This window comes from Camelina sativa, chromosome 11 (assembly GCF_000633955.1).
Source record: "Camelina sativa cultivar DH55 chromosome 11, Cs, whole genome shotgun sequence".
Lineage (NCBI taxonomy): Eukaryota > Viridiplantae > Streptophyta > Magnoliopsida > Brassicales > Brassicaceae > Camelina > Camelina sativa.
The window spans coordinates 8,329,331-8,355,619 of record NC_025695.1 but is presented as its reverse complement, the minus strand read 5'-3'; the positions used below and the strand labels follow the sequence as shown (position 1 = coordinate 8,355,619).

General features: G+C 37.4%; 5 protein-coding genes, 1 long non-coding RNA gene and 1 pseudogene across 6 annotated transcripts; 5 read left to right on the top strand and 2 right to left on the bottom strand.

Annotated features, from left to right (window-relative positions):
* Window positions 987-2,134, top strand: LOC104722382 (pathogenesis-related protein PR-1-like). Its single transcript, XM_010440531.1, has one exon. The coding sequence runs from the start codon at window positions 1,263-1,265 to the stop codon at window positions 1,857-1,859; it is 597 nt and encodes a 198-aa protein (XP_010438833.1). The 5' UTR covers window positions 987-1,262; the 3' UTR covers window positions 1,860-2,134.
* LOC104722381 (pathogenesis-related protein PR-1-like) lies at window positions 2,273-4,331 on the bottom strand. The gene is made up of 2 exons (XM_010440530.2): window positions 4,042-4,331; window positions 2,273-2,787 (listed from the first exon to the last, which is right to left on the bottom strand). The coding sequence occupies exons 1-2, from the start codon at window positions 4,304-4,306 to the stop codon at window positions 2,423-2,425; spliced, it is 630 nt and encodes a 209-aa protein (XP_010438832.1). The 5' UTR covers window positions 4,307-4,331; the 3' UTR covers window positions 2,273-2,422.
* LOC104722380 (calmodulin-binding protein 60 D-like) lies at window positions 9,077-12,441 on the top strand. Its single transcript, XM_010440529.2, has 9 exons — window positions 9,077-9,255; window positions 9,442-9,550; window positions 9,660-9,735; window positions 9,869-9,930; window positions 10,059-10,558; window positions 10,654-10,814; window positions 10,910-11,113; window positions 11,283-11,526; window positions 11,625-12,441. The coding sequence occupies exons 2-9, from the start codon at window positions 9,486-9,488 to the stop codon at window positions 12,203-12,205; spliced, it is 1,893 nt and encodes a 630-aa protein (XP_010438831.1). The 5' UTR covers window positions 9,077-9,255; window positions 9,442-9,485; the 3' UTR covers window positions 12,206-12,441.
* Window positions 16,084-18,342, top strand: LOC109125001. Its single transcript, XM_019231800.1, has 2 exons — window positions 16,084-16,470; window positions 16,564-18,342. The coding sequence occupies exons 1-2, from the start codon at window positions 16,084-16,086 to the stop codon at window positions 18,340-18,342; spliced, it is 2,166 nt and encodes a 721-aa protein (XP_019087345.1).
* Window positions 19,575-20,733, top strand: LOC104727750 (annotated as a pseudogene).
* Window positions 21,230-22,356, bottom strand: LOC104722379. The gene is made up of 3 exons (XR_757187.2): window positions 22,123-22,356; window positions 21,701-21,821; window positions 21,230-21,538 (listed from the first exon to the last, which is right to left on the bottom strand). It is a non-coding gene; the product is annotated as an uncharacterized LOC104722379 (long non-coding RNA).
* On the top strand, window positions 24,322-25,694 carry LOC104722378 (xyloglucan endotransglucosylase/hydrolase protein 14-like). Its single transcript, XM_010440528.2, has 3 exons — window positions 24,322-24,663; window positions 24,775-24,968; window positions 25,135-25,694. The coding sequence occupies exons 1-3, from the start codon at window positions 24,382-24,384 to the stop codon at window positions 25,526-25,528; spliced, it is 870 nt and encodes a 289-aa protein (XP_010438830.1). The 5' UTR covers window positions 24,322-24,381; the 3' UTR covers window positions 25,529-25,694.

The following is a 26,289-nucleotide window of genomic DNA, read 5'->3' as shown; positions in this document are numbered from 1 at the left end:
TTTTTTTTTTTTTTTTTTTTTAATTATAAAAAAATATTAATATAGGTTGGAAGATAAATTAATTCAATGTTAAAAATGGATCCACTTGTATTAATGTTGATGTTATCAACAAACAAAATAATAAATTAACTCAAATTTTTGGAAGGCTTTACAGATATAATGTGTTAATATCTCGTTAAAAATCTAGAAAAATATTTCATATATTACTTTTGGAAATTTTAGTCTTTATTATTAATTGTTTGCATTTGTATTACTCCTGTTAGAAATTAAAGGACAATTAAGTCAATCTATTGCATTGCATGGTACTCAGTTGACTATGTTTATTTCAAATGCATGACAAAAACGTTGCCCATATAAAAAAAACACTTTCACATTTTTTTCATTTCGATTTGTTTTATGCGATTTTTACTCATTCGATTCTTCTTTATTTTTTCTTTCATCCCTTACTATATAAATGTCGATTTATCTTTTATCCTTGCATGGATTAAATTGGGTCGCATGAGTGATTACCCAAGCTTAGCGTTTGGTATACATTTATACAGTTGATTCAATGGGAGTGGCGTTATTCTATATATGTACTCGCGGAAGATATCTTTGTACCTATCACATTTTGTGCGCTCAAAATCACCTAAACACAACGAAGAGGTTCACTATCAAAACCACATGAACCTTTTGAGAGCTTTCCAATAATAGCTAGCTTACATCAAACTCAAAATATGCGACACCAAAGTGAGAACCCAAAAAACAAATTTACAAGAGAAGACTAATTAACCTCGTCATGCAAAAGAAATATAAACGACGTATACGCGGAGATGTTAATTTCTCTAGTTTCAAATAGAAATAATGTTGTGAGTGCACATATGAGTTGGCATGTTGACATATTGTTCCGTGACGTACGGCCAAGATTAGGCTTCACGGGATAACACATATAAAACACAATCATACCCTCTTCATTATCATATGTCTCCAATAATGAAATCCATATTTGTCCTCAATCTCTTTTTCTTTTCTTTTTTTTTTTCGTTCTAAAATATACAATCTGCCAGACAAAGCAATCTTTCATTCACACTGGTAACCCATGTTATGCGGTTAAAAAATAGACACAGACGCTAAAAAAAAACCAAAAAACTCAAATTTGTATCCATACATTTCCAACACAATTTATCGTTTCCTTGATTTTCTCTGTATATTTAAATAACTCACTAAAACCTCCGAATCCATTAGCACCTACAAAACAATATAATCTCAAAAAAGAGAAGAGGATGAACTCATCCTGTTTACGAGTTATATTACTCTTAGGTGCCATTAATGCCGTCGTTTCTTTATCAATAACCAGATCTTCATCAACAATAACTAGATCTTCAACGATTACCAAATTTTCATCACTTGGTCATGTGTTCCAAATCTGCAAGGGATTGTGTCCGGGATGTGACCACGACTCCTTGCAGTTCTTATTCCGACACAACCTGGTCCGTGCCGCCAGATTCGAACCTCCTTTGATGTGGGACAGCAGGCTCCAGAACTACGCTCAAGGGTGGGCTAATCAACGAAGGGGGGATTGTGCTCTGAGACACTCTTTTTCCAACGGAGAGTTTAATCTTGGTGAGAACATCTACTGGGGATCCGGCGCCAACTGGTCTCCGGCCGACGCAGTGGTTGCTTGGGCCAGCGAGAAGAGGTTTTATCATTACGGCTCCAACACGTGCGACCCTGGTCAGATGTGTGGCCATTACACACAGATCGTGTGGAAGAACACGAGGAGGGTCGGGTGCGCACGTGTGGTATGCAACAATGGTGGAATCTTCATGACTTGTAACTATGATCCTCCCGGTAACTACATTGGCCAGAAACCCTACTAATCATCATTCATCTGTTGATCCGATTCTCTCAAGTCATCTTATCTTTAGATAGTATTATGACTTTTTGAGGAAATTAGGTGGGTGTATTTGTGTATTTTAATTGCTAGATTAATAGAAGTTTTTGTGTGGGGTTTGTGATATTGATTTATGTATCTCGATTATTATAATGATGGTTGTAATTGCATTAACGGTTATTCATATATCCGTAAGAATGCGCAGTATATATATAATATATGAAAAGATGATATGTTTTTTAAGAAATTCAAAAATGCAAACGGGATAAGTGTTTTAACTTTTAACATGGTCTCATATACTATAGTTATGATTTAAGAAAATTAATAGAACTATGGATGGTCTTTTTGTATACCAAAAAAAAAAAAAAACAAACATTTGGAGACATGACCATCACAAAATGAAACAACAAAATGTTCATAACACCACCAACTTAAGATCCACACCATGATGAATTTCGAAAGAAACAAAAGACACAAAGAATAAAAACATATATAAATTAAGAAATCACCAACGTTAATTAAAATTGAAAACCAAAGTGTTAGACAAAGTTAGTAAGGCTTCTCTCCAACGTAGTTACCCGGAGGGTCGTAATTGCAAGTGATGAAAACTCCTGCGCCATTCTCGCAGACAACTCGAGCGCAACCTAGGAGCCTGGTTTCACGCCACACGATCTGAGTGTAGTGACCACACATACCGCTCCCTTCACACGAGTTAGTCATGTGGTTGTAGGACTGAGCCTCTACGGTCCATGACTCCACAGCAAAAGTCGGTGTAAAGTCTGAGCCACTTCCCCAGAACAAGTTCTCACCGTATGGACCGGTGGAGTGGGTTAGGGAGCAGTCATAACGCCTCTGGTTAGCCCACCATGCTGCGTAGCTCGCGATCTTTCCGTCCCACACCAGTGGAGGCAGACCTGTTGGGAATGAAAATTAAGTCAACTACAAAGTTATTAATAATTTAATTTGACCCCACAATTATGCAAACAATATATCAAATTTAGGGCTGGGCAAAATAACCGATAACCAAATAACTGACCGAAACCGAACCGAACCGAAATTTTTCAAATACCCGAATGGTTAGTAAAAATCTATATCCAAACTAACCGAAACCGAACCGAACCGAACCGACAATTAAATGGTTAACCGAAATATCCGAAAACCTAGAAGATATCAAATATTATATACTTAATATTATGCAAAACTATAAAATAAACTTAAAATATAAATTATTTCTAGATTTAAAACAATTAAATATTTTAAATAATCAATATATGTAAATGTTATTATTTTGAATTTACAAAGTTAAATACTATTTTGTAAAATTGAATCCATATTTTTCCCTTTTTTGTATTTTTGTTATTGTATATTTGGTTAATTTTGGTTATATTCGGTTAGTTTTGGTTATATTTGGTTTATTTGGTTAATGTTAATATAATTTATGTTAGTTATGGTTATTTATTTAAATAACCAAACCGAAACCGAACCGAAAGAAACCGAACCGAACCGAACCGAAATTTCAAAAATATCCAAATGGTTACTATATTACTATATCCAAAATAACCGAAACCGAATACAACCGAACCGAAACCGAATGGTTAACCGAATGCCCAGGCCTAATCAAATTGTTCGTTTTTTAAGGTAGTATCAACTACAAAGTTATTAATAATTTAATTTGACCCCACAATTATGCAAACAATATATCAAATTGTTCGTTTTTTAAGGTAGTCCATTTCCTTAGATCGTGTTTCGTGTATATATTAAGGTCCCGAACAAAACAAATTATATCTGGTCTTTAGCTATAAGAAAATAGCAGAATTATTAAGGAAATATTTTGTTAATATTACATTTATACAAATATATCCCTAATATGATATTTTCAGACGTAAATTTGGCCTATAAGAAACTCTTAAACAAAACTGATCTTAAAATGTAAACTGATCACAGAACTACCACCATGTAGTAGACTGAGCAAAATGTAAGATAAACCATACACAATTATCCTAATCGTCTTATCATGATCATATAATTTCTTATGAATATGACAACAAAGATTACAAAGATCCCAAGTGACCGTTTATGTTGTTTATGCTCTCATAAGTTCTTAATTAATATCACATGCATACGGTCTTAGTTAATTTAATCCTATAATCAAATATACAAAAAAGTACCTAGGCCGCTTCGGACAGTATTATGTGGATCAAGAAATTGTTGTTCGAACGAGCCCGTGGGTGGTTGGTAGGTGGGAGGAGGATGATAGAGGATAGGTTTGGGGCTGGGAGTTGGGAGCGGCTTGGGTTTTGCAACGTAGGAAGGAGGGCTCGGGACTGTAGGTAACCGGGGACGGTAATAGTCTGCATGAACGGCTTGGATGGCGACCAAGAGAATGGCAATTGCGAAGAGTATGGTTTGGGTTGATGTTGTTGTAGTCGCCATCTTTGTGTTCCTTAGATTTGGATGGTGGAAGAAAAATGATTTGATGAGGTTGATTATATATATGTTTAAAAATTAGAGCGCATAATTAATGATGACTAAATGCAATTTGGGAAAATGTCAACTAGAGAAGTGGCTTCCATGTTCGATTATGGTTACCACTTACCACTTGTCGTTTTAGTAAAGAAGAGCTTGTCGATATTTTAACCATGCAACTAGGGTGTTTATTTATTATTCCATACATATATATATATATGTATATAAATAAATAAAATTAGTAAATCAGATATAGATAAATAAATCAGATATATATATATATATATTTGATTATATATATTTATTATTTTATATATATATATCTATACTAGATAAGAACCTGTCCGATGTGCGGATTTAAAGATTTATAAATTTAATAAAACTATATTAAAATTTATTTTACATTATTTCTATTTTTTTTTCTATAATACACTGATTTATATTCATGTACAAAACTTTTATGTATTTTACCATTAAAAGTGTATGTTTGCACCAAAGTATATTGTATGTTACAAATATATTATTTACCACCACTGAGAAATTGTCTATATGAACAAATTAGACCAACTATTATATGTCTCTTTACTTTCACTTTTGCATAGTTTCTTTAATCACTAACATTGTTGGCTCAAAAAAAATTTTGAATAAAAAATAAATTACATCACAATAGTGTATCACTAACCATGGAGAGAACCTCGGTTCTGTCCTCCTCCCTTATGGAGAGAACCTTGCGTCAAATCTCCTCCACAATAGAAAGAACATTCGTTCCACTTTCCTCGCTTATGGAGATAACCTTGCGTCCAACCTCCCCCACCTTCCTCCCTTAGGAAGATAACCTTGCGTCCAACCTCCTCCACCATAGAGAGAATATCGGCTCTGCGCTCCTCCTGTGTGGAAAGAACATATTCACGTATTTTAGCTATCTCAAAGTGGCTTGCTCCAACAACCAATGAAACTAAAAACCTTTTTCTAACGTCACAAATTTTTTTGATAGTAACTAATGTTAAATTTCCCAATGTATTTCAGGAAAGTTTCTTTGACACACCATGATTTAGCCTCTGTCTCTTAGCTCCTATGGATCTTTTTTTTTTATCAACCATTGGACCACAACATGTCGGTCCATTAGCCTAATCCCTACATTCGTAGGACGCGAGACTTGATTCCTGGTGTGATGGTGTCTTGTGCATTAAGGACTTACCTTTGGCCATTGCGCTAAGGTCACTTCACCTCCTATGGATCTATCAACAATGATTTATGTTTTTTCAATCTATCTATGTTTGTTGTAGGCTTGTGTTTGATTAGCCTATTTTATCTAACCATTAGGCTGATGACCTTCTCCTTTTTATCTCCTTTTGAGATTGAAAGAATGGTAACAATTATGTTTGCACAAAAAAAAGGTCTATTACCAACCAATCAAGGTTGAGAAATTAGAAGAAAATTAATTTGACATAATTAAGAAAATAATATAAGCATGATAATATATTAATCTCAAATAATTCAAAGATGAAAATATAGATTAGAAAAAACAATCTAAAACTACTACGATAAATTTTAAAGTACAGTATTAGAAAAAGAAGATGCATATATTAATCTTCCATTTTTTTCGGGTCAACATATTAATCATACATATTCCAAACTAAAAAAATAGAAAGTAGGAGTATATTTTGGTTTAAAAAAATAAGGAAAATTTGTCTTCCCATTAAACAAGTTTGACTAATAGAACAAAGTTGAAAACAATATTTTTGAATAAATTAGTTTGTTAGATGAATAATATGAGACGATCTTTGTTTATATAGAAGTTAGTATTTACATTTTTTTAGAATTAATAATTTTTCTGCATATTTTTTTTAATCCTTTTTCTATTTTATGAAAAATTGTTCCATTGAGCTCATTGTTTTTTTCAAAAATTTATTGCTTCCCACTTTCTTTTAAGACGTACTATCGACGATAAGAACGTTTTCTGTTTAGTTGATTTAGTGTTATATAATTTATGTTGTTATCTTGCATTTGTGTATTCATCTTTTTTTTATGCTACTTGTCCTGCAAATTAATAGAAATAATAATAACACCGCGAGAAATTTGTTAATCCCAAAAGTCTTAGTTATTATGCATAAAAAATTTTGTTAACACTTCAAAGTCAAAGATTGCATAGTATGCATTATAAAATTGAGAAACGAAACAAAATTCAAAGAAACGACGACGAAAACACGTGGTAATATCTAGGAATCTTTTTATATAGTTGCTTCGATTAGACAACAAACAAATTACCTTCGAGACTTGTTGAAGAACGATGATGTGTCAAACAAAAGGTTGATAAAAGACAAAGAAGAAAATTTTACCAAGAAAAAACAAAACTAGTCGAAATTATTTTGTTTGGTGAAAAATATGTCATCATTTATTTGCTTATATAAATGGGTATATTTACAATCATTTTCCTTTTAGGATTAACAAAGGTTTTCTTAATATAATAAGATTACAATTATCTTATTCATCGTTTTATCAACTTTGAAAACTGTGATTTCTGATCGTTAAAATTGATACTTGTCACGATCTGATGAGTTACTAACTTTGATATGTGATTTTTGATCATTAAATTTGACACGTGTCACGATCTGGTGAGTTACTAACTTTGAGAACCAAACTTTATATAATAAGATGTTACAAATATATTCTTTACCACCACCTAGAAAATGTCTGTATGAACACATTAAGCCAACTATTATATATCTTTTTACTTTCACTTTTGCATAGTTTTTTTAATTACTAAAATTATTGGCTCAAAAAATATTTCGAATAAAAATATATTAATCAATGATGTAACATCACAATAGTGTATGACCAACCATAGAGAGAATCTCAGCTCATCCCTCATTCCTTATGGAGAGAACCTTGCGTCAAATCTCCTCCACTATGGAGAGAACCTTGGCTCCACCTTTAACCTTTCGTCCAATCTCCTCCACCTTCTTCCCTAGAGAAGATAACCTTGCGTCAAACGTCCTCCACCATAAAGAGAACCTCGGCTCTGCCCTCCTAATGTGTAGAGAGAACATGTTCACGTCTTTTAGCTATCTCAAAATGGCTTGCTCCGACAATCAATGAAACTAAAGACCATTTTATAATGTTATAAAATCTTTTGATAGTAACTAATGTTAAATTTTCCAATTTATTCATGGAAGTGTCTTTGACACACCATGATGTAGCCTTTTTTCTCTAGAACACCCCGACTGCCACCTTGCTTAGTGAGCCTATGTCCACTCCCAGTCCATGGGACCACCTTCCTCAGTAGACCCCACGTCTACTTCTAGCCCATCCATATCCGAAAGGCTTTAAATATTTACCCCTATAAATCACCATATGATCTTTTTCTAAAATTTGTCCTCACTCGCACAGTTCCGACAATCACTTCCCGAAATGTCACCTATCCTGAAACTACTCCAGCTCAAGCACGCCTAACTCTAGAGTTCTCTCAGGACCCTTGATCGAAAAAATAAGTGCACTTTGGTGACATAGGTGGCCAAATCAATTCTTTTAAACCTATCCGCAAACCAGGATGTCACAGTCTCCGAACTCCAATAGATCTATCAACAACAATTTTTGTTTTTCCAATCTATCTATCTATGTTTGTTGTAAGCTTGTGTTTAATTAGCCTATTTATCTACCCATTAGGTTGATGAGCTTCTACTCTTTATCTTCTTTTGAGATTGAATGAATGGTAACAATTATGGTTGCACAAAAAGGGTCTATGACCAACCAATCAGTGTTGAAAAAATAGAAGAAAATTAATTTGACATAAATATAGCAATAAAAAATTATAAGCACGATAATTTATGAATTCGAAATAACTCAAAGGTGAAAAGATAAATTAAATAAAAATTTCTAAAAATACTACATTAAATTTTGAAGTACACAGTATTCGAAAAAAACACATATATTAATCTTTTTTGGATCAATATATTAATCTTACCTATTACAAACTGAAAAGGAGAAAGTAGCAGAAAATTTTGGTTTAAAAATTAAGAAAAATTTATCTTTCCATTAAAAATGTTTTACCAATAGAACAAAGTTGAAAGTAATATTTTTGAATAAATTATTTTGTTAGATGAAAAGTATGAGACAATCTATGTTTATATAGAAGTGAGTATTTACAAAATTTAGAATTAATAATTAACTGTATTTTTGTCTTAATCCTATTTCTATTTTTTTGTAGAATTAATAACTTAAAATTTAAAATAAGTATATAATGTTATAATTTTGAATTATATATATATAATCTCCTTATAATTATTTAAAACTTTTAATTTTTGTAATTTTTTTGATAATTATGTTTTTACATTATTAATATTGTTTTTGTTGTAATTTCAAATTTTTCCTATTAAATATTAATTTTTATCCATGTCAAAATCTTAAATTAATATAGATTTGACACATGTAAAAACTTGTTAATGACTAACTTTTAAAACCTAATTTTATATAATAAAATGTATATATAGATAAATAAATCAGATTGAAGTATGAGAAATAAAATTAATTTATAAGAAGGAAAAAAAGCAGCAGGTATATGTGGAACGGACGGCTAGGATTTTATGTGACAACCGAAGAAGGGTCGCATGAGGGGGCAGGTGGCGTGGATCACTTGGAGAATGTCGTAGTGGGGCCCACATTGGACTTATCTGCAAGTGTTGACACGTGAGTAGCACGGCAGCTCCACCGTAAAAAGCCGTAGACCTCACCACACGTGCAGTACCACATTAAAAAATAAAAACACACACTTAAACTCTGAGACACCAATTACTGTACCTAACCAAAACAGAGAATCGAACGAAGAGCAAAGGAGACGGAGGCTCTGTCGGAAAACTATCGACAACACCAAATTACTTGCCGTCGCCGGCGGATAATTCACTCAGACCATCGGACATGTAACTTTCTCTCTCGCTTTGATATCTAATCTATTTTTCTATTGGTGAGTCTGTTCCAAGTCTTCGACGTAGGATTTGGTTAGGGGAATTTAATCTATTTCGTGTTTTTATATTACTGGGGATGTTGATGATTTCGCCGAGGGTGTTTTATACAGTCTAATTTATGTACTTTGTGCTGTTTTGCAGATCTCAGAAATTAGGGTTTTTAATTTTTAGAGGAAGTAACGAATATGAAGAGGAACTTAGAGGGGAATGATGACGACAAGCCTGAACGAAAGCGTCCTGCTCTTGCTAGGTCTTTTTTCTCTTCTCTTCATCTTCTCTAATTTTTTACACGATTGATTACTGCAATTTTCTAAGACTTTTTTTTTTTGCTTATCCTTTTGTTATTCTTATGTGTGCAGTGTGATTGTTGAGGCTCTGAAACTAGACAGTTTGCAGAAGCTTTGCTCGTCTTTGGAACCTATCCTCCGCAGAATTGTAAGATTTTGTTTACTTTTTCTTTTTTTTTTAGCTCTGTTTGTGTTGTATTTGTTCTCTGTCTCTGTTAAAACCTTAGTTATGAATCAGTTTTTCATTATTAAGGTCTTAGTACGGTATTGGTGTTGAACAGGTTAGTGAGGAAGTGGAACGTGCTTTAGCTAAATTGGTACCTGCTGCTGGGCTTACTGCAAGGTAATATCTTTTGTACAATGGCTAGCTTACTATATAACTTAGTGGACCTTGGATTTGGATAGTGTTCTGTGCTTTAGCTCATTCGAAATTAGGTAGTGTGTATCCTGAAATGTATGAGCATTTTGCAGTTCTGGGTCTTCTCCGAAACGAATTGGATGTCCAGATGGCCGGAATTTGCAGCTGCAGTTCAAGTCTAGGTTATCTCTCCCATTATTCACTGGAGGGAGAGTGGAAGGAGAGCAAGGTGCTGCTATCCATGTTGTATTGATTGATGCAAACATTGGCCGTCCTGTGACATTTGGACCCGAAGCTTCTCTGAAGCTTGATGTTGTGGTGCTTGGAGGTGACTTCAACAACGAAAATGATCAAGACTGGACCCAGGAAGAGTTTGAGAGCCATGTTGTGAAAGAGCGTGAAGGAAAGAGACCGTTGCTTACTGGAGACATGTGTGTTGTTCTCAAAGAAGGGGTAGGCACTTTGGGTGAGGTAACTTTCACAGATAATTCAAGCTGGATTCGAAGTCGGAAGTTCAGACTTGGTTTGAGGGTCGCCTCTGGTTACTGTGATGGCATACGCATACGTGAGGCAAAGACAGAAGCTTTCCATGTTAGAGATCACAGGGGAGAATGTATGTGTTTTCTTCTTATCGTTTTCTCTTTGTGACTTGTACTTGCACACTTCTCTTTCTTCTGAATCAATGTGTTTTCGGATTGTTGTGTGCAGTGTACAAGAAACATTATCCACCTGCTTTGAATGATGAGGTGTGGAGGTTGGATAAGATTGGTAAAGATGGTGCGTTCCATAAGAAGCTAAGAGCTGCAGGAATAGTTACTGTGGAAGGCTTTCTGAGAAATTTGGTCAGGGATTCTGCAGAATTACGAGCTGTAAGTACCTATAACGCGAAGCTCATTGCTATTGGATGAGAATAATTATTTAACTTACGCTCATGAATTATTATAATTGTCTGATGTGTGTTTAGATTCTTGGAAGTGGCATGTCAAATAAGATGTGGGATGTGCTAGTGGAGCACGCAAAAACATGTGTCCTAAGCGGTAAACTTTATGTCTACTATGCTGAAGATTCAAGGACTGTCGGCGTTGTGTTCAATAACATTTACGAGCTAAGTGGCTATATTTCTGGGGAGCAATACTTATCTGCTGATTCACTCTCTGAAAGCCAAAAGGTCTATTACATTCTCCTTAACTTTGGCACTTATTTGCTTTTGCTGGTTTGTATTATTGTTCTGGTAAACTCTTATTTACAGATCTTTGTTTTACTGATGTTTGATTCCATAATTCACTTCTGTTATATGTATGCGGTAGTATAAAAATTTTGGTGTTTAATTCTGAAAGGTATACGTGGATGAACTGGTGAAGAAAGCAAATGAAAATTGGAACCAAGTCGTGGAGTATGAAGGCAAATCTCTTTTAAACTTCAACCAACCTGAGAGGTTGGATATGTCTCAGACTGATCCTGCAGCGACTTTGGCTAATTACTCTACCACCGCTGCTGCTGACAATCCAATACATGTGACAGTAATTCCATCCGCAGTGCCTCCTAATCAGTCTTCAGTGCTTACAGAATTCTCAATTGGAGGTTTGAAAATCAGTCCCTTGTAAATCACCAAATCGTTTAGATATTGTGTTCTTGGTTATATATCATAAGATTGCCTCCCATTTTGATCTCTACTGCAGGGTATAATCAAACGTTGGCTACAGCGCAGCCTCATAACCCGCAAGAACAATTCGACAATGGTTTGCAGCGAGATCAGTTCATGGGAATACATCAACATCAACATCAAACTCGAACCACCATAGAGAATGAAAATGTAACTGGGCTCGTTTTTGGTCCTCCACAGTCAGCCTCAAGCGGGTACCAAGACACTGAATCTTCTGTTGATCAGGAAAATCTTAATCCTTTTGAAGACTGGTCAAATCATCATGAGGGGGATTTTTTCTCCGAAGAAGAGATCCGGCAAAGAAGCAATGAATTGTTAGCTAATGAGGACATGCAAGAGCTGCTCCAGCTCTTCATGGGAGATGGCAATGAGGAAGATGGGTTTGCTTTCCCATCATTTATGCATAATACACCGACGATGCAGGGATATGAAGAGGAGGACCGTGGGCGATCAGGAAAAGCGGTTGTTGGGTGGCTAAAGATAAAAGCTGCAATGAGATGGGGGTTCTTCATCAGGAGGAAAGCTGCTGAGAGGAGAGCACATATTGTGGAGCTTGATGATGATGATGAATGGATGGATAGTCAGGTTGCTTGCTAGTATATAGTAATAGTAGACCTGTACAGTTTAGGAATATATATCATTATATCAACATAACTAACCGATAGTCAGGCTGCTTGCTAGTATGCTTGTGGTGGGCTACGTACTAGCATTGATGATTCCATGAATCTCCATTCCACCATTTCTTTGCAAAGATTGATTTGGAGTTCAGTTTTTCCATGAATTTTTGCAACAACTTCGATAATTTTTGCAAAGATTGATTTTCGCAGTTTTCACCTTTGGTATGAGAGCAAAATGAGTCTGAGATGAGTCAACAGCATATGGATATCCTCTCATCTCTTCTCTTGTGATAGAAACTCAGAGAAGTTTGATATGACTTCTTCCTTGTTTCGTAGAGCATTTGAGGATGTTAAAGCATCTTCAATAATACGGTAGAGTATTGAAATAGCTGAATAGGTTAACACAATAAGAAACCTTTTAACTCCACATATCATTCTCGTAGGTTCATCAAAATTCCACAATTCTGGAAATGAAAATTGCTCAGATAAACCTAGGCTAGATTAGTAAAAATATAGAGACAAAATCCCAAAAATCAAACTCTAGAAGCAAAACAATGAAACATATAATTTGATCAAATATTGCATAAAGTATGTATGAGAAATTAAACTGTATCACATCTACTAAATTGGAATTTAAACGATGACCTACGGAAGTACTAAAAATAATCTTCAGCACAGCAGTAAGACAAGAAACCTTGGAAACAATCTGATTATCTTTTCGTATCTTGTAATTAATGTCTTCCATTGATGAAAGACCCAATAAATATAGACCCATTTACCCAACTCATGAAAGACATGTCTCTTGTCTCAAAACTTTTTTCAGAGGAGAACCAAACAAGCAGATATTTAGACCATGCAGCACGTAACATGTCTACATGTTTTAGTATATAAAAAGGAGTTAGGTTTGGAGAATCTACGGCAAGAATTTGGCTAATCCAACTAACACAATTCCAGATATTTTGATATCAACTGCTAATTTATTTTTATTTTTCTGCAAAATTGTTATCAAAAAAGAAAAGAAAAAAACACACACATGTAAAATTATTTTGTGAATTTCATCTTTACAGGAGGGTCTAGAGTTTACGTGCGTGAGGGGGACTGATTTTAAGGAGGCTGGCACTTGGATTCTTTGCTTAATATGAAACTTGTCAATAAAGATGGTCATCACAAGTAGGGAGAGATCTTAGCTGTGTCCCATACGGCCATGCCCATACTTATCTAGAAAAAAAAGCGACGATGGTCAAGATTAAATAAATGTATAAAGAAGACATTTTAACAAAACCTCGTCTCCAACTCCAAAGACCAAATTAATGTCACTAGCCATCACTTTCCACCTTCCAGCTGTCCGAATCAAGACGCGCCTTTTTTCTTCACCAAACCAAACCTATCGTCCTGATCGAACCTTCCTATCTCCCTGCCTCTGCTCTTACTATAAATACAAACAAAAACGACATCACCCAAAAACCCAATAAATCTAAACTCAAAACACAAAAAAAAAAACAAATACAAGAAAATATAGTATCTAAGCAATGTCAGTGATCAATTACTCCACCACCATCTTTGTTGGTGCGGGATTCAACACCCCAACATACCGGTCTAAACCATAAATCGAAATCGGTTAGCTAAACCAAAGAATTCGGGAAGAGGATCAAATTCGGTCTTCAAAACAGGGTCCAACAAGATCTTATAGGCCCGGTCCAAGAATGTGAAGCCGACTTCCTAGATCGCTCGGTGGCCGACCTAACAATGAAAAAGAAACTTTCCTAATCTTGGTTTGATCCATTAGGAAAGTAGCTATATTCTGTAATCTAGAGAAACATATAAATAGGGGACATCCCCTTTTTTGTACATTATCAAGCAATTAATACAAAAACCCTAATCTTCTCATTATTTTTGAGCAAGAACCTAACTTCTTTCCCAAGAGACCTAAATCCTCTTTTGTTCTTAGTTTTAATCCGATTATTTGAGAGAGTTCTTGAGTGAATTTGTTTCCCCCCTCAAACAAATTCATTGTGGAAACCTAGTTTCTTACCCGTCATCTCGATTTCTCGGACATACCGACGGTCAACCAATTGGAGCGAAAGACCCTCCTCCCACAAGAAACGTCGAGCCTCCGACCATCGAACTCGTCTCACGGATTCGTGAGACCCCGGTTATCCTGATCGCTCCCTCAACGAACACGGGAGCTTGCCTCGAGATCGAGGAGATCCAGTCGCAGATTTGCGGCATAAGCTCGCTCCTCCACCGGGCTATCAGCACAGATCCAGAAATTGATAGGATCGTCGAGGTCACTCGGCGAACCCCCTTCACTCAGCGGATTCTGCAAGCCGCCATACCGAACGTCAAGCTGAAGCTCCCGACTTACCTTGGCGATAAGGACCCGGTCCACTTCATGACATCTTTCATGGCAACTGTGGCCAAGGCGCGATTTACTGACGAACAGCGGAATATTGGGTACTGCCAACTGTTCGTCGACAGTCTCTCCGGTCCCGCTCTGACTTGGTTCACGCGGCTTGAATCGAATTCAATCGACAACTTTAACCAGCTGTCCACAGCTTTTCTCAAGCATTACCGAATTTTCATTGAACGAGGTGTGACGAGTTCGGATCTCTGGGAGATGGCCCAAGAACCTGGCGAGCCCATTGGCAGTTTCCTGGGCAGATTTAAAGAAAAACTGGCGAATGTTTCTGTCCCAGAAGATGTCGCAATTGCTGCTTTTAGAAAAGGCCTACTTTCCGGTTCAGCTTTACGAAAGGATCTCAACATCCGGGAACCCAAAGAACTCGACGACACGCTACATCGAGCTTCCCGGTTTGTACTCCTGGAAGATGAAGACGCCAAGCTGGCCGCCAAAACGGCACTAGAACCTCCGGCCCCCACGAAGGTTAGGAATCGAGAGGAATACCACGAGCCCCGAAAGCATCACGACCCTGAGGACCGAAAGAAGGGCATAGATCATGCGGTTTCAGAAGCCGATGGCCAAAACAAACCGACGTCCGAACCAAAGGAGTTGTATTGTGATTTCCATATGGTACATGGCGATGCAACAAATGAGTGCATGCACTTGAAGAACTACCTCTATGGAAAATATCTTTCTGGTGAAGTGGAAGGGAGAGGTCGTCGTGGAGGCTAGCGGGGTGGTCGATCCAACGGTGGCCGCAGCGCAGGAGCTGGTGGTCGAGGTTACGCAAACAACGGCCCTGCTAATAATATTCAACAGCCAGCGAGTCAAGTATTCGCCGACCGTCAAGAAGAGATGCCCCAAGAGAACGAGCTACCCGGTCCTCCAAAGCGACAAAGGAGACAGAACCCTGAGCGAGCTAACTCCCCTCACCGAGGCCGAATAACTATGATACTAGGCCCGCCCGAAGATTGCACCGATTCTGTTCGAGCATTAAAAAAGAGGGCACGCCAAGTTTGCAGCCTTCAGTCGGTCTCGAACGAACCTCCACTCTGTTCGGATCCCATATCGTTCACATCGGAAGATGCCAAAGGGATTCAACATCCTCATTCGGATCCTCTGGTCATCGAAGTAACTATGGGCGAATTCGATGTCGAAAGAGTCTTGGAGGGTGGCCCGATCTTGCTCCGTCATCGAAAAACCAGGACGCATAGCAATTATAGAGTGGGGACCATCTCAAATCTCTGGAAATATGGATAATCCAAGCAAATATCAACCCTACGGATCCATTACGAACTGTCGAGGTGGGGGCCGAACTGGAATACCATATTAAGGTACAGCTCATCTGCCACAAGCTCAATATCGACCCGACATTCAAACCAGTTAGACAGAAAAGCAGGCGTCGGGCAAGAGCAGTCCAAGACGAGGTCGAGCGTTTACTCAAAGCAGATCAAATAATGGAGGTCCAGTATCCTGATTGGTTGTCCAACCCGGTCGTCGTAAAAAAGAAAAACGGAAAATGGAGAGTCTGCGTGGATTTCACCGATCTAAACAAAGCGTGTCCTAAAGATAGCTTCCCTTTGCCGCACATAGCCCGACTTGTCGAAGCCACAACAGGGAACCAATTGCTTTCGTTCATGGACGCCTTCTCAGGATACAATCCGATTGCCATGAGTTCGACGGATCGCAAAAAAACAGTGTTCATCACAGATAGAGGAACATATTGCTACAAAGTTATGCCATTCGGATTGAAAAACGCCGGGGCAACCTACCAAAGGTTGGTCAATATGATGTTTGTCGATCTGCTCAGACGAACTATGGAGGTCTATATCGACGACATGTTGGTCAAGTCTTTAATCGCGGAGCAGCATATTCAGCATCTCCATGAATGCTTCGACATTTTCGATCAATTCTAAATAAAACTGAATCCAACGAAGTGCACGTTTGGAATCACCTCGGGCGAATTCCTAGGATACATCGTTACTGAGCGAGGAATAGAAGCCAACTCCAAACAGATTGAAGCCATACTTGGCCTCCCATCCCCTACTAACAAACGGGAGGTGGAGCGCTTGACTGGCCGGATCGCTACTCTAAATCATTTCATCGCCCGATCAACGAATAAATGCCTTCCTTTCTATCATCTTCTCCGGGGAAACAAGGATTTTCATTGGGACGACACTTGCGAGATCGCCTTTCGGCAATTGAAGACCAGTCAACCGGTGCTAGTCAAGCCGGAAAATGGCGAGACGTTATACCTTTACGTTTTGATTTCTGGCTCGACTGTTCGTGGCGTGCTAGTCCGAAACGATCGCGGCGATCAAAGACCAATATTCTATACTAGCAAAGCCCTCAACAACGCAGAGTCAAGATATCCTACGCTGGAAAAATTGGCATCCAATAACGAGCTCGGAGACCCAACTCCTAGGGAAGAGCATTGGACCATGTTCGTCGACGGTTCGTCATCCCATCAGGGATCCGGTGTGGGACTCATTCTCCGATCTCCCAGCGGTGAGGTGCTTAAGCAAGCATTAAAGCTCAATTCCAAAGCATCCAATAACGAGACAGAATACGAGGCCATTCTTGCAGGACTTCGATTAGCACGAGGACTAAGAGTAACACATCTGCAAGTCTTCTGTGATTCCCAGCTAGTGGTCAGTCAGTTCAGTGGAGAGTTCTATGCAAAGAGCGAGCGAATGGGTGCATACCGCCAGTTGGTCCGGACATTGTCTGAGGAATTCAATTCTTTTTCTCTGACAAAGGTTCCACGAAGTGGGAACACATCAGCAGATGCTCTTGCATCCCTGGCAAATCGCTCGGATCCAGATTTGCAGCGCACGATTCCTGTTGAGTGCGTAGAGGCACCCAACATCGATCTAGCCAACCTGGTCACCTTTATCAACGACGATTCGGTTCCAATGGAAGTTGAAGAGCCGATAGAAGACCTAACGGATGTTACAAAGCCACCTGACGATTGGCAAATCGAGATTAAGTTGTATATCTCTGAATGGATCGTCCCGCCAGAACGTTGGGCTGCTCGGCGCTTAAAAGCTCAAAGCGCGAGATACGTCCTGTTTAATGGAAACTTATACCGTCTCAGTTCATCCGGAGTATTCCTTACCTGCGTTAGCCGCGAAGAGGTCGAACTAATCATGACCGAAGTACATGAAGGTGAGGGTGGTAATCACTCCGGTGGACGGGCACTTTCTTTGAAAATCAAGAAGGATAGTCATTATTGGCCAACCATGGTAGCCGACTGTGAGGCCTTTTCGGCGAAATGTGAAGCCTGCCAGCGTCATGGGCCAATGCGACATGTTCCGCCCGAACTACTAAGTACTGTAACGGCCCCGTACCCCTTCATGCGCTGGGCAATGGATCAGGTTCGACCTCTCCTGCCGTCGAGATCCAAGAAGTTCATCCTTGTACTAACTGATTACTTCATTAAATGGGTGGAAGCGGAGTCGTTCACTAAGGTCCAATCTTTGGACGTGACCAATTTCATATGCAAAAACATCATATGCCGTCACGGACTTCCTTACGAGATCGTCACCGATAATGGTACGCAGTTTACCTCGCTCATCACCAGGCGTTTCTTGAGTAAGTGGCAAATTCGTCTGGGTACGTCAACTCCCCGATATCCTCAAGGAAACGGTCAAGCCAAGGCGATGAACAAATCAATCGTAGATGGACTGAAGAAACGACTCTTTTGGAGAAAATGAGCATGGGCAGATCACCTCGATGGTGTACTGTAGTCCTACCGAACAACCCCCCGGCGATCTACAGGACAGTCCCCTTTCTCTATGGCTTATGGGATTGAGGGGCTCGCCCCGGCCGAAGCCGGTGTCCCAATACTTCGTCGAGCCATGATGGTTGATAATTCTGATCTCAATGACAACATGCTAATCGATCATATCGACTTCGCTGAGGAATTATGCGACCATGCCTTAGTTCGGATTCAACATTACTAAGATGCGGCTAATAGGTATTATAATAAGACTGTTCGTCAGTGGCTTTTGAGAGAAGGTGACTTGGTCCTACGAGAAATTTACGAGAATACCAGAGAACTCAACGCCGGTAAACTCGGCGCTCGGTGGGAAGAGCCATATGTTATATCCAAAGCAGTTCGCCCTTGCGTTTACGAGCTTATGACTATATCTGGAGAGCGGATCCAGAACTCGTGGAACGCGGCACACTTGAAGCGTTACTACTATTAGGTCGCCTTTACGACCTTATTTAGGAGGTTTCGGGAACCCGACCTCCACCTATGTTATGTATGTAGTATGAACTACGACTGGCTTGATCCCTATTTCAGGGTACGTAGGCAATTCCTCATCTTTTGGTAAAGATTGAACGAATGCAGCCAGAATTTCAATAAAGTTTATTTTTGTCGAGATCTCCATCGAATGTGCGAGTCAATTGGATTCAGCTCGGCAGTTCGGCATAAGTACAACTTGACAAAAAAGAAAAGAGAAACAGAATTGAAATTTCCATTGAATGTGAGTCGAAATGCGGGATTCAGCACCCCCAACATACTGGTCTAAACCATGAATCGAAATCGGTTAGCTAAACCAAAAAATTTGGGAAGAGGATCGAATTCGGTTTTCAAAGCAGGGCCCAACAAGATCTTATAGGCCCGGTCCAAGAATGTGAAGCCGACTTCCTAGATCGCCCGACGGCCGACCTAACAAGGAAGAAGAAATTTTCCTAATCTTGGTTTGATCCATTAGGAAAGTAGCTATATTCTGTAATCTAGAGAAACATATAAATAGGGGACATCCCCATTTTTGTAAATTATCAAACAATTAATACAAAACCCTAATCTTCTCATTATTCTTGAGCAAGAACCTAACTTCTTTCCCAAGAGACCTAAATCCTCTTTTGTTCTTAGTTTTAATCCGATTATTTGAGAGAGTTCTTGAGTGAATTTGTTTCCCCCCCTCAAACAAATTCATTGTGAAACCTAGTTTCTACAATCTTGGTTCCTTTGGTTGCTGCTCTTATGATATGCTCTGTTTCCGCCAACTTTCAACGAGCCGTAGAGATAACTTGGGGAGATGGACGTGGGAAGATCACAAACAACGGCGATCTTCTCACACTCTCTCTTGACAAAGCCTCAGGTTCAGGATTCCAATCCAAGAATGAATATTTGTTTGGTAAAATCGACATGCAGATCAAGCTCGTAGCCGAAAACTCAGCTGGAACAGTCACCGCTTACTATGTAAGTCCCTCCCTAGCTTTAGTGTTGTTTTCTAAAGTACACATATTTTTAGAGTAGTTTAGGCGCTAAATGTGTTTTCTTTTGGATTTATAGTTAAAATCTCCTGGATCTACATGGGACGGGATTGATTTCGAGTTCTTGGGAAATCTAAGTGGTGATCCTTACACACTTCATACCAATGTCTTTACGCAAGGCAAAGGCGATAGAGAACAACAATTCAAGCTCTGGTTCGATCCCACTAGTGATTTCCACACTTACTCTATCATCTGGAACCCACAACGCATCATGTAAGCCTTCTTCTTTCTTGATCCCAACATTGTTAAATAAAGTTGACGATATCGTAAACTAAACTAAATAGCAAATCCGAGCCAAAACAGTCCATCTAATATACTAGATTAGGTTTTACTTTTGTTACTATTATTTATAAACCAATCTTGAACAACTCTTTTGAATATAATCTTTTTTTTTTTTTCTATCAATTCAGATTCTCCGTGGATGGAACTCCAATAAGAAAATTCAAGAACATGGAATCTCAAGGAACTCTGTTTCCTAAGAACCAGCCGATGAGAATGTACTCAAATCTATGGAATGTAGAAGACTGGGCCACAAGGGGTGGTCTCGTCAAAACCGACTAGTCTAAAGCTCCTTTCCACCGCTTCCTACCGCGGTTTCAACGAAGAAGCTAGCGTCGTGGTCAACGGCCAGTCGTCATGCCCTAACGGGTCAGAACAAGGAAGTAGTGGTTCGTGGTTGTCCCAGGAGCTAGACTTGACAGGTCAAGAACAGATGAGACGGGTGCAGAATAAGTACATGATCTACAATTATTGTACGGACGCTAACAGGTTCCCTCAAGGTCTTCCACGCGAGTGCTTATCTACGTGAATCTTTTAAGCAAAATATCCAAAGCCTTTAAAACTAATACTACTATTCTTTCATTCAATATCATATAAGGTATCAAATGTTTACACTACAAGAAAATGTTTGATATCCTACCACACAAATTAAAGGAAATTAGTAGGAAATGTTTGTTTCTTACCGTTTTCCTACAAAAACCGAAGGAGGAAATAGCCCGTATTTTCAAAGGAAGTTTCGTAGGAAAAGCGAAAGAAAAGTGAAGGGTAGCACCTCTCATTTTCCTACGAAATATTAGAAGGAAATTGTTTCCTTCGATATTTCTTTCTAATATTTTTCTTTCGTTTTCCTACGAAAATTACTCACTGTTTTCCTTCTAATATTTTCATTCAATTTTCCTTCCAATCTTTCACAAGATTACTTCAAAAAATTATTTCTATTTCCTTCAGAATTTTCATATTATTTTCCTAGATCATACCCCAAACTAATTCTATTTTCCTTTTCCCAATTAGTTTTGCATTTTTATAAATTCAAAATGTTTTAACAATTGAAGGAATACATATTCATTACTTCTAAAAAACAGTTTATCAATCCATACAATTTTACAACTTCATACAAGATGAACTACCAAAAAACTAATTATATATGCTAGGGGACCACGATCAAGGTTGTGTCAGCGTCATCATCATCATAATATCCTCTCGTGTAAGAGGATTTTCCTGAAGCGAAGCATCACCCTCAGGTTGGCGTTGAGATTGGATGAGCTCCATCTGACTATAAGCCATATCAAACACACTTTGTTCCATGAAATGAATCATATTAGGCTACGTTCCTAGTTCAATTGTCTTACAAAAACAGAAACAGTTAGTTAGTAATAAAAACAGAAACAATAGGCGTAATCAAATTCAAAAGTGAAGTGAATTCAAAAACCAGAAGTTACTAACAAAAACAGAGCTGGGTAATAAAATTGTTAAAGCTAGAAACAAAACGTTAATAGAACTACTTACCATCTCATCCCAACGTCGTTCATAAGTTTTTGCACCATTGTTGTGTTTAGCGACCCCTAAACCACCCATTGTACTTCCTCGATTGGTAGAGTTTTTGGGCTGCAATCTCTATGGTTTGTTCCTTTCAACAGAAAGTTTTTAGTCACAATTGACTCAAAAAAAAAAAAAAAAAAACCATAAAGAAAGAAAACACAACTTAGCCGAAAACCAAAAAACCGACAATGACTATGAGCTTCCTTGTAGAAAAAAAAAAAATTCATGGACAAGAAAATAATTAACATTTATGAGCCTCCCCGTAGAAAAAAAAACACAAAATCTGCCCAAGAAAATAATTCAATTTTATTTTTGCAACAAAACTTAACATAAAAAATCAGAAAAAAACAAAATTACTGAAACCAACATCGTAAAACTTGAAAACTTACAGTGGCTGTTCAAGTAGTTGAGAAGAAACACATACGGAATAGTGTGGATCTGGAGCCGGAGACTACGAAGAGTCGTCAGTCATCCTTTGACTCGATGCTTTCCGGTTAACCATGAGATGGAATAGAAGGAATTAGATGTTTTAGGAAATGAAATGGATTTTACCGGAGAAGAATTCGATGAGAAACGCCGCTTGATCTTTTTAGGTAACTAGGAGGTGAATAAGTGAAAACTGCTCTGTGTATCTAGGGTTTTTACGTTTCCATTGCTATTGTTGGGTAAAGGATATAGCCCAATAACACAAAATTGATTTTGCCTTAACCCATTAAAGAAAATCGATTTTGCTAAAGTCCATTACAGAATTGTCTTCCTTAAATGGCCAAGTACAAAACTGCATCAATAAAAGAAACTTAAAATTATTTTTATGGTTTGTTTGATTTTGTAATTTTTTTAGTAATATTTCTATCATAAATAATTTTAGGTTTTCCATTTTAATTTATATATAAAGAAAAAATTTCATGTTAGGTATATTTAGTAAGTTATTTTTTTGTATGAATTTAAAAAGTTCTAATTAAATTAAAGAATTATGATTTTATCTTTCCAATGTCCTACGACATATCCTACCACATTTAGTTAGTAGGAAAATTGAATGAGACTTTCCTTCTAAATACCTTTGAAATATGTTTCCTTTTAAATTCCTTCCATTTTCTTTCGGTTTTTCCTACGAATTTGTTTTCGAAGGAAAACGAATGTAAATATCCCTTCATAATTCCTTCCCATAGTTATCCTTTCATTTTCTTCCAACTTTCCCTCTATTTTTCTTTTGAAAATAGTTTTGGACGGGTTTTCGAAGGAAATTCCCTTCGCTTTTTTTTATGTCTTTTAGCGTAGGATTATTCTCTTTTATTTTCCTACGACAATTTTTTTCTGTCAAAACTTTGAAGATTTTTCGAAGGAAAATAGTGCTTTCAAAAGATTTGTAGGAAATGTTGTAGGAAAACGTTCTGTTTTCTTGTAGTGTTAGTTACATCTTTCTATGTGAGTATATGCGTATTTAAATGATCCATCACCTTCCCAGTTGAACGTAGTAACGTACCATCAGGAAAATTAAAGTTATAGACCAATGTGAGAACAGATAAAACAATAGAAAAAGCATTTCATCTTAATTCCAAAATGTACAACGTAAACCCTATATAACTTTTACAAACCCTCCGCCATGGCCATGACCATGAGGTCTCGTCCAGCACTTAAACAATGTGAATTTTCTCATGCTATCCTTAGGAACTGTTGTGTCCTATATATTGGATACATCTTGTGCTTGGTCCAACATGATTGTACATTTTTAAGGAGATAAGGTTATATTATTTTCTTTGTCCGTTTTGTTTGTTTTGTCCCGTTATTTACCAATTACATTCGTAAGTTTGAATACATATTATGATTCATTAACGATAATAAATATAAACCACTAGACTACAAATTCCGGTTTTTATTTAATTGTTTGTACACCAAACAATAAGATAATGTCATAATCTTATTTGCATGATATTAACCTTTCACCTTCTCTTTTTTGTTTTTTTTGTTCAACAACCTTTCACCTTCTCTTTATTCACTTTAATTTATGAAGCTATGAACCACTACATCAAAAACGATTCCCTATTTATTTACGTCAAAATAATCTGATTTTACGGTCTTAGCTGTTAATCAACCACAATTTCATGCATATATTGTTAGAGTAGTATTCCATTTTATTTTGATATGAAAAGTAAAAACGAATAATTTCTAATTAAATAAACATCATTTTCTGAGAATCTTATGATTGATTCCTCAAGAAAAAAAAAGAAAAAAAAACTATAAATTATATGCCATTTGCCCATAAAATACATGTATATATATGCTATTTGACTATTAAATAATTAACCTAATTACACTTGAATCTTTCAACCCTTCTGATATAAATGGTATTCTGATCGAAGCTAATGTTGAGGAAAAATATAATTAATTTGATGACATATATTAGTATATTATATTGAAAAGGGACAACAAAAAAGTTCCACGAACTTGTCTGAGCTGAACCGTGTAAGGCCGAATAATTCTATATTTAAATATTATTACATACAATACAAAGTTTAAGACTACCACGTCGATAATGTGCCGCCACGAAATAACTCTCTTTATATAATAACCTCTTATGAACAATTCATCTAAATCCATCGACAAATACTTATTTCTCACGGCGAGAAACAACAGAGAACCGGGGAAAAATGGCGTTTTTCGCAACCAAAGAGCCTCGGTTGTTGTCTCTCCTCCTGGCCATCGGCTTCTTTGTGGTGGCTGCATCTGCCGGAAACTTCTACGAGAGCTTTGATATCACTTGGGGAGATGGCCGTGCCAACATATTGGAGAATGGACAGCTTCTCACTTGCACGCTTGACAAGACCTCCGGATCGGGTTTTCAATCCAAGAAGGAGTACTTGTTCGGTAAGATCGACATGAAGCTCAAGCTTGTCGCTGGAAACTCCGCTGGTACCGTTACCGCATACTACGTACGGAATATATATATCCTTGTGAAATTGTTTGATTTCAAATCTTTGGTATAATAGAATTATTTTCATCTTAAAACCAATCGTTAAAATAATTTATATTTTGCGTGGCAGCTTTCGTCTAAAGGAGCGACATGGGATGAGATTGACTTCGAGTTTTTGGGAAATCTCACAGGGCAGCCTTACACTATCCACACCAATGTGTTCACCGGAGGTAAAGGAGACCGGGAGATGCAATTCCATCTATGGTTCGATCCCACCGCGGATTTCCACACATACACCGTCCACTGGAACCCTATTAACATCATGTGAGTAAATAGTCTATAAGCAAATCCTACATTGATAATATTAATATACATTTTATATCATTTACTACCAATTGGTTTTGATAGAAAAGCTTAAGAACTTTGACACGTCTAATACCATATAAAGCATATAGTTCTTGACATAAATGCTCGTTTCTTGTGTCTGAAGCTTCCTTGTGGATGGGATCCCAATTCGGGTGTTCAAGAACAACGAGAAACATGGGGTGGCTTTCCCTAAGATTCAACCGATGAAGATATACTCAAGCCTCTGGGAAGCCGATGACTGGGCAACTCAAGGCGGTCGCGTGAAGATCGACTGGAGCAATGCACCATTCAGCGCCTCCTACAGGAACTTCAACGATCAGAGCTCATGCAGCAGAACATCGAACTCAACATGGGTGTCTTGTGACGCAAACAACAACTCGTGGATGTGGACCACTCTCACTCCGCACCAGTACGGACAGATGAAGTGGGTGCAAGACGATTACATGATCTACAACTATTGTACAGATTATAAGAGGTTCCCCCAGGGTCTCCCCAAGGAGTGTAATAAACTTGAATGATCGTTCTTTGAAAATTTTCAAGCACTTTATCAATAACTTATTTTATTTTCTCTTCGTTTTGTTTCATTCTTGTGTTGTTTACTTTGGTCTTTCTTTTGGTGTTTCTGAGATACGATTATACACATATGTAATCTTCCTAAGAAAATAATGTTTTGTTACACTTGTTAATCGATAATAAATTCTATATCGCGATGCGGTGTGAGCGTTAATTTGCCGTACAATGAAAGCAACATCGATGTGCTTCAAAAAATGCACACGAAAAGAAACACACAACAATCAAAACAACAGAGTCCCCTGTTTGTACTTCAAAACACCGCGAGATAAGTAAATTATCTCCATTTACAAATATAGTAACCACCATGATACTAAAATTCTTCTATGTTTTCTTCTAAAATTTATGGACTTATGGTAGTCATTAGAGTCCTTTTACATTGTGACTGGGGCTGGTAACCCATAAACGTATTAAATGGATTTTTTTTTTAATACTTTATTTGGAAACTCTAGTACTACACCAATATCTTTGATTTTTTTTTCTTTATTTTTTTTCTTTTACAGAGCACTTATTTTTGTCTAGCTCAATGTAAAAATTCTTGACATGTTAATACTGTGAAACTCAGAAAATAGTAAAAAAAAAACATGTTTCGATTTCAAAGTTTAATGAATGCGATGGTTGGTTCAACTAACTAATAGGGCCTAACATTAAAGACTTTAAGAGCCACATTTAGGAAATGAATTTGGACAGTCCAATTTAAAGCACAGAA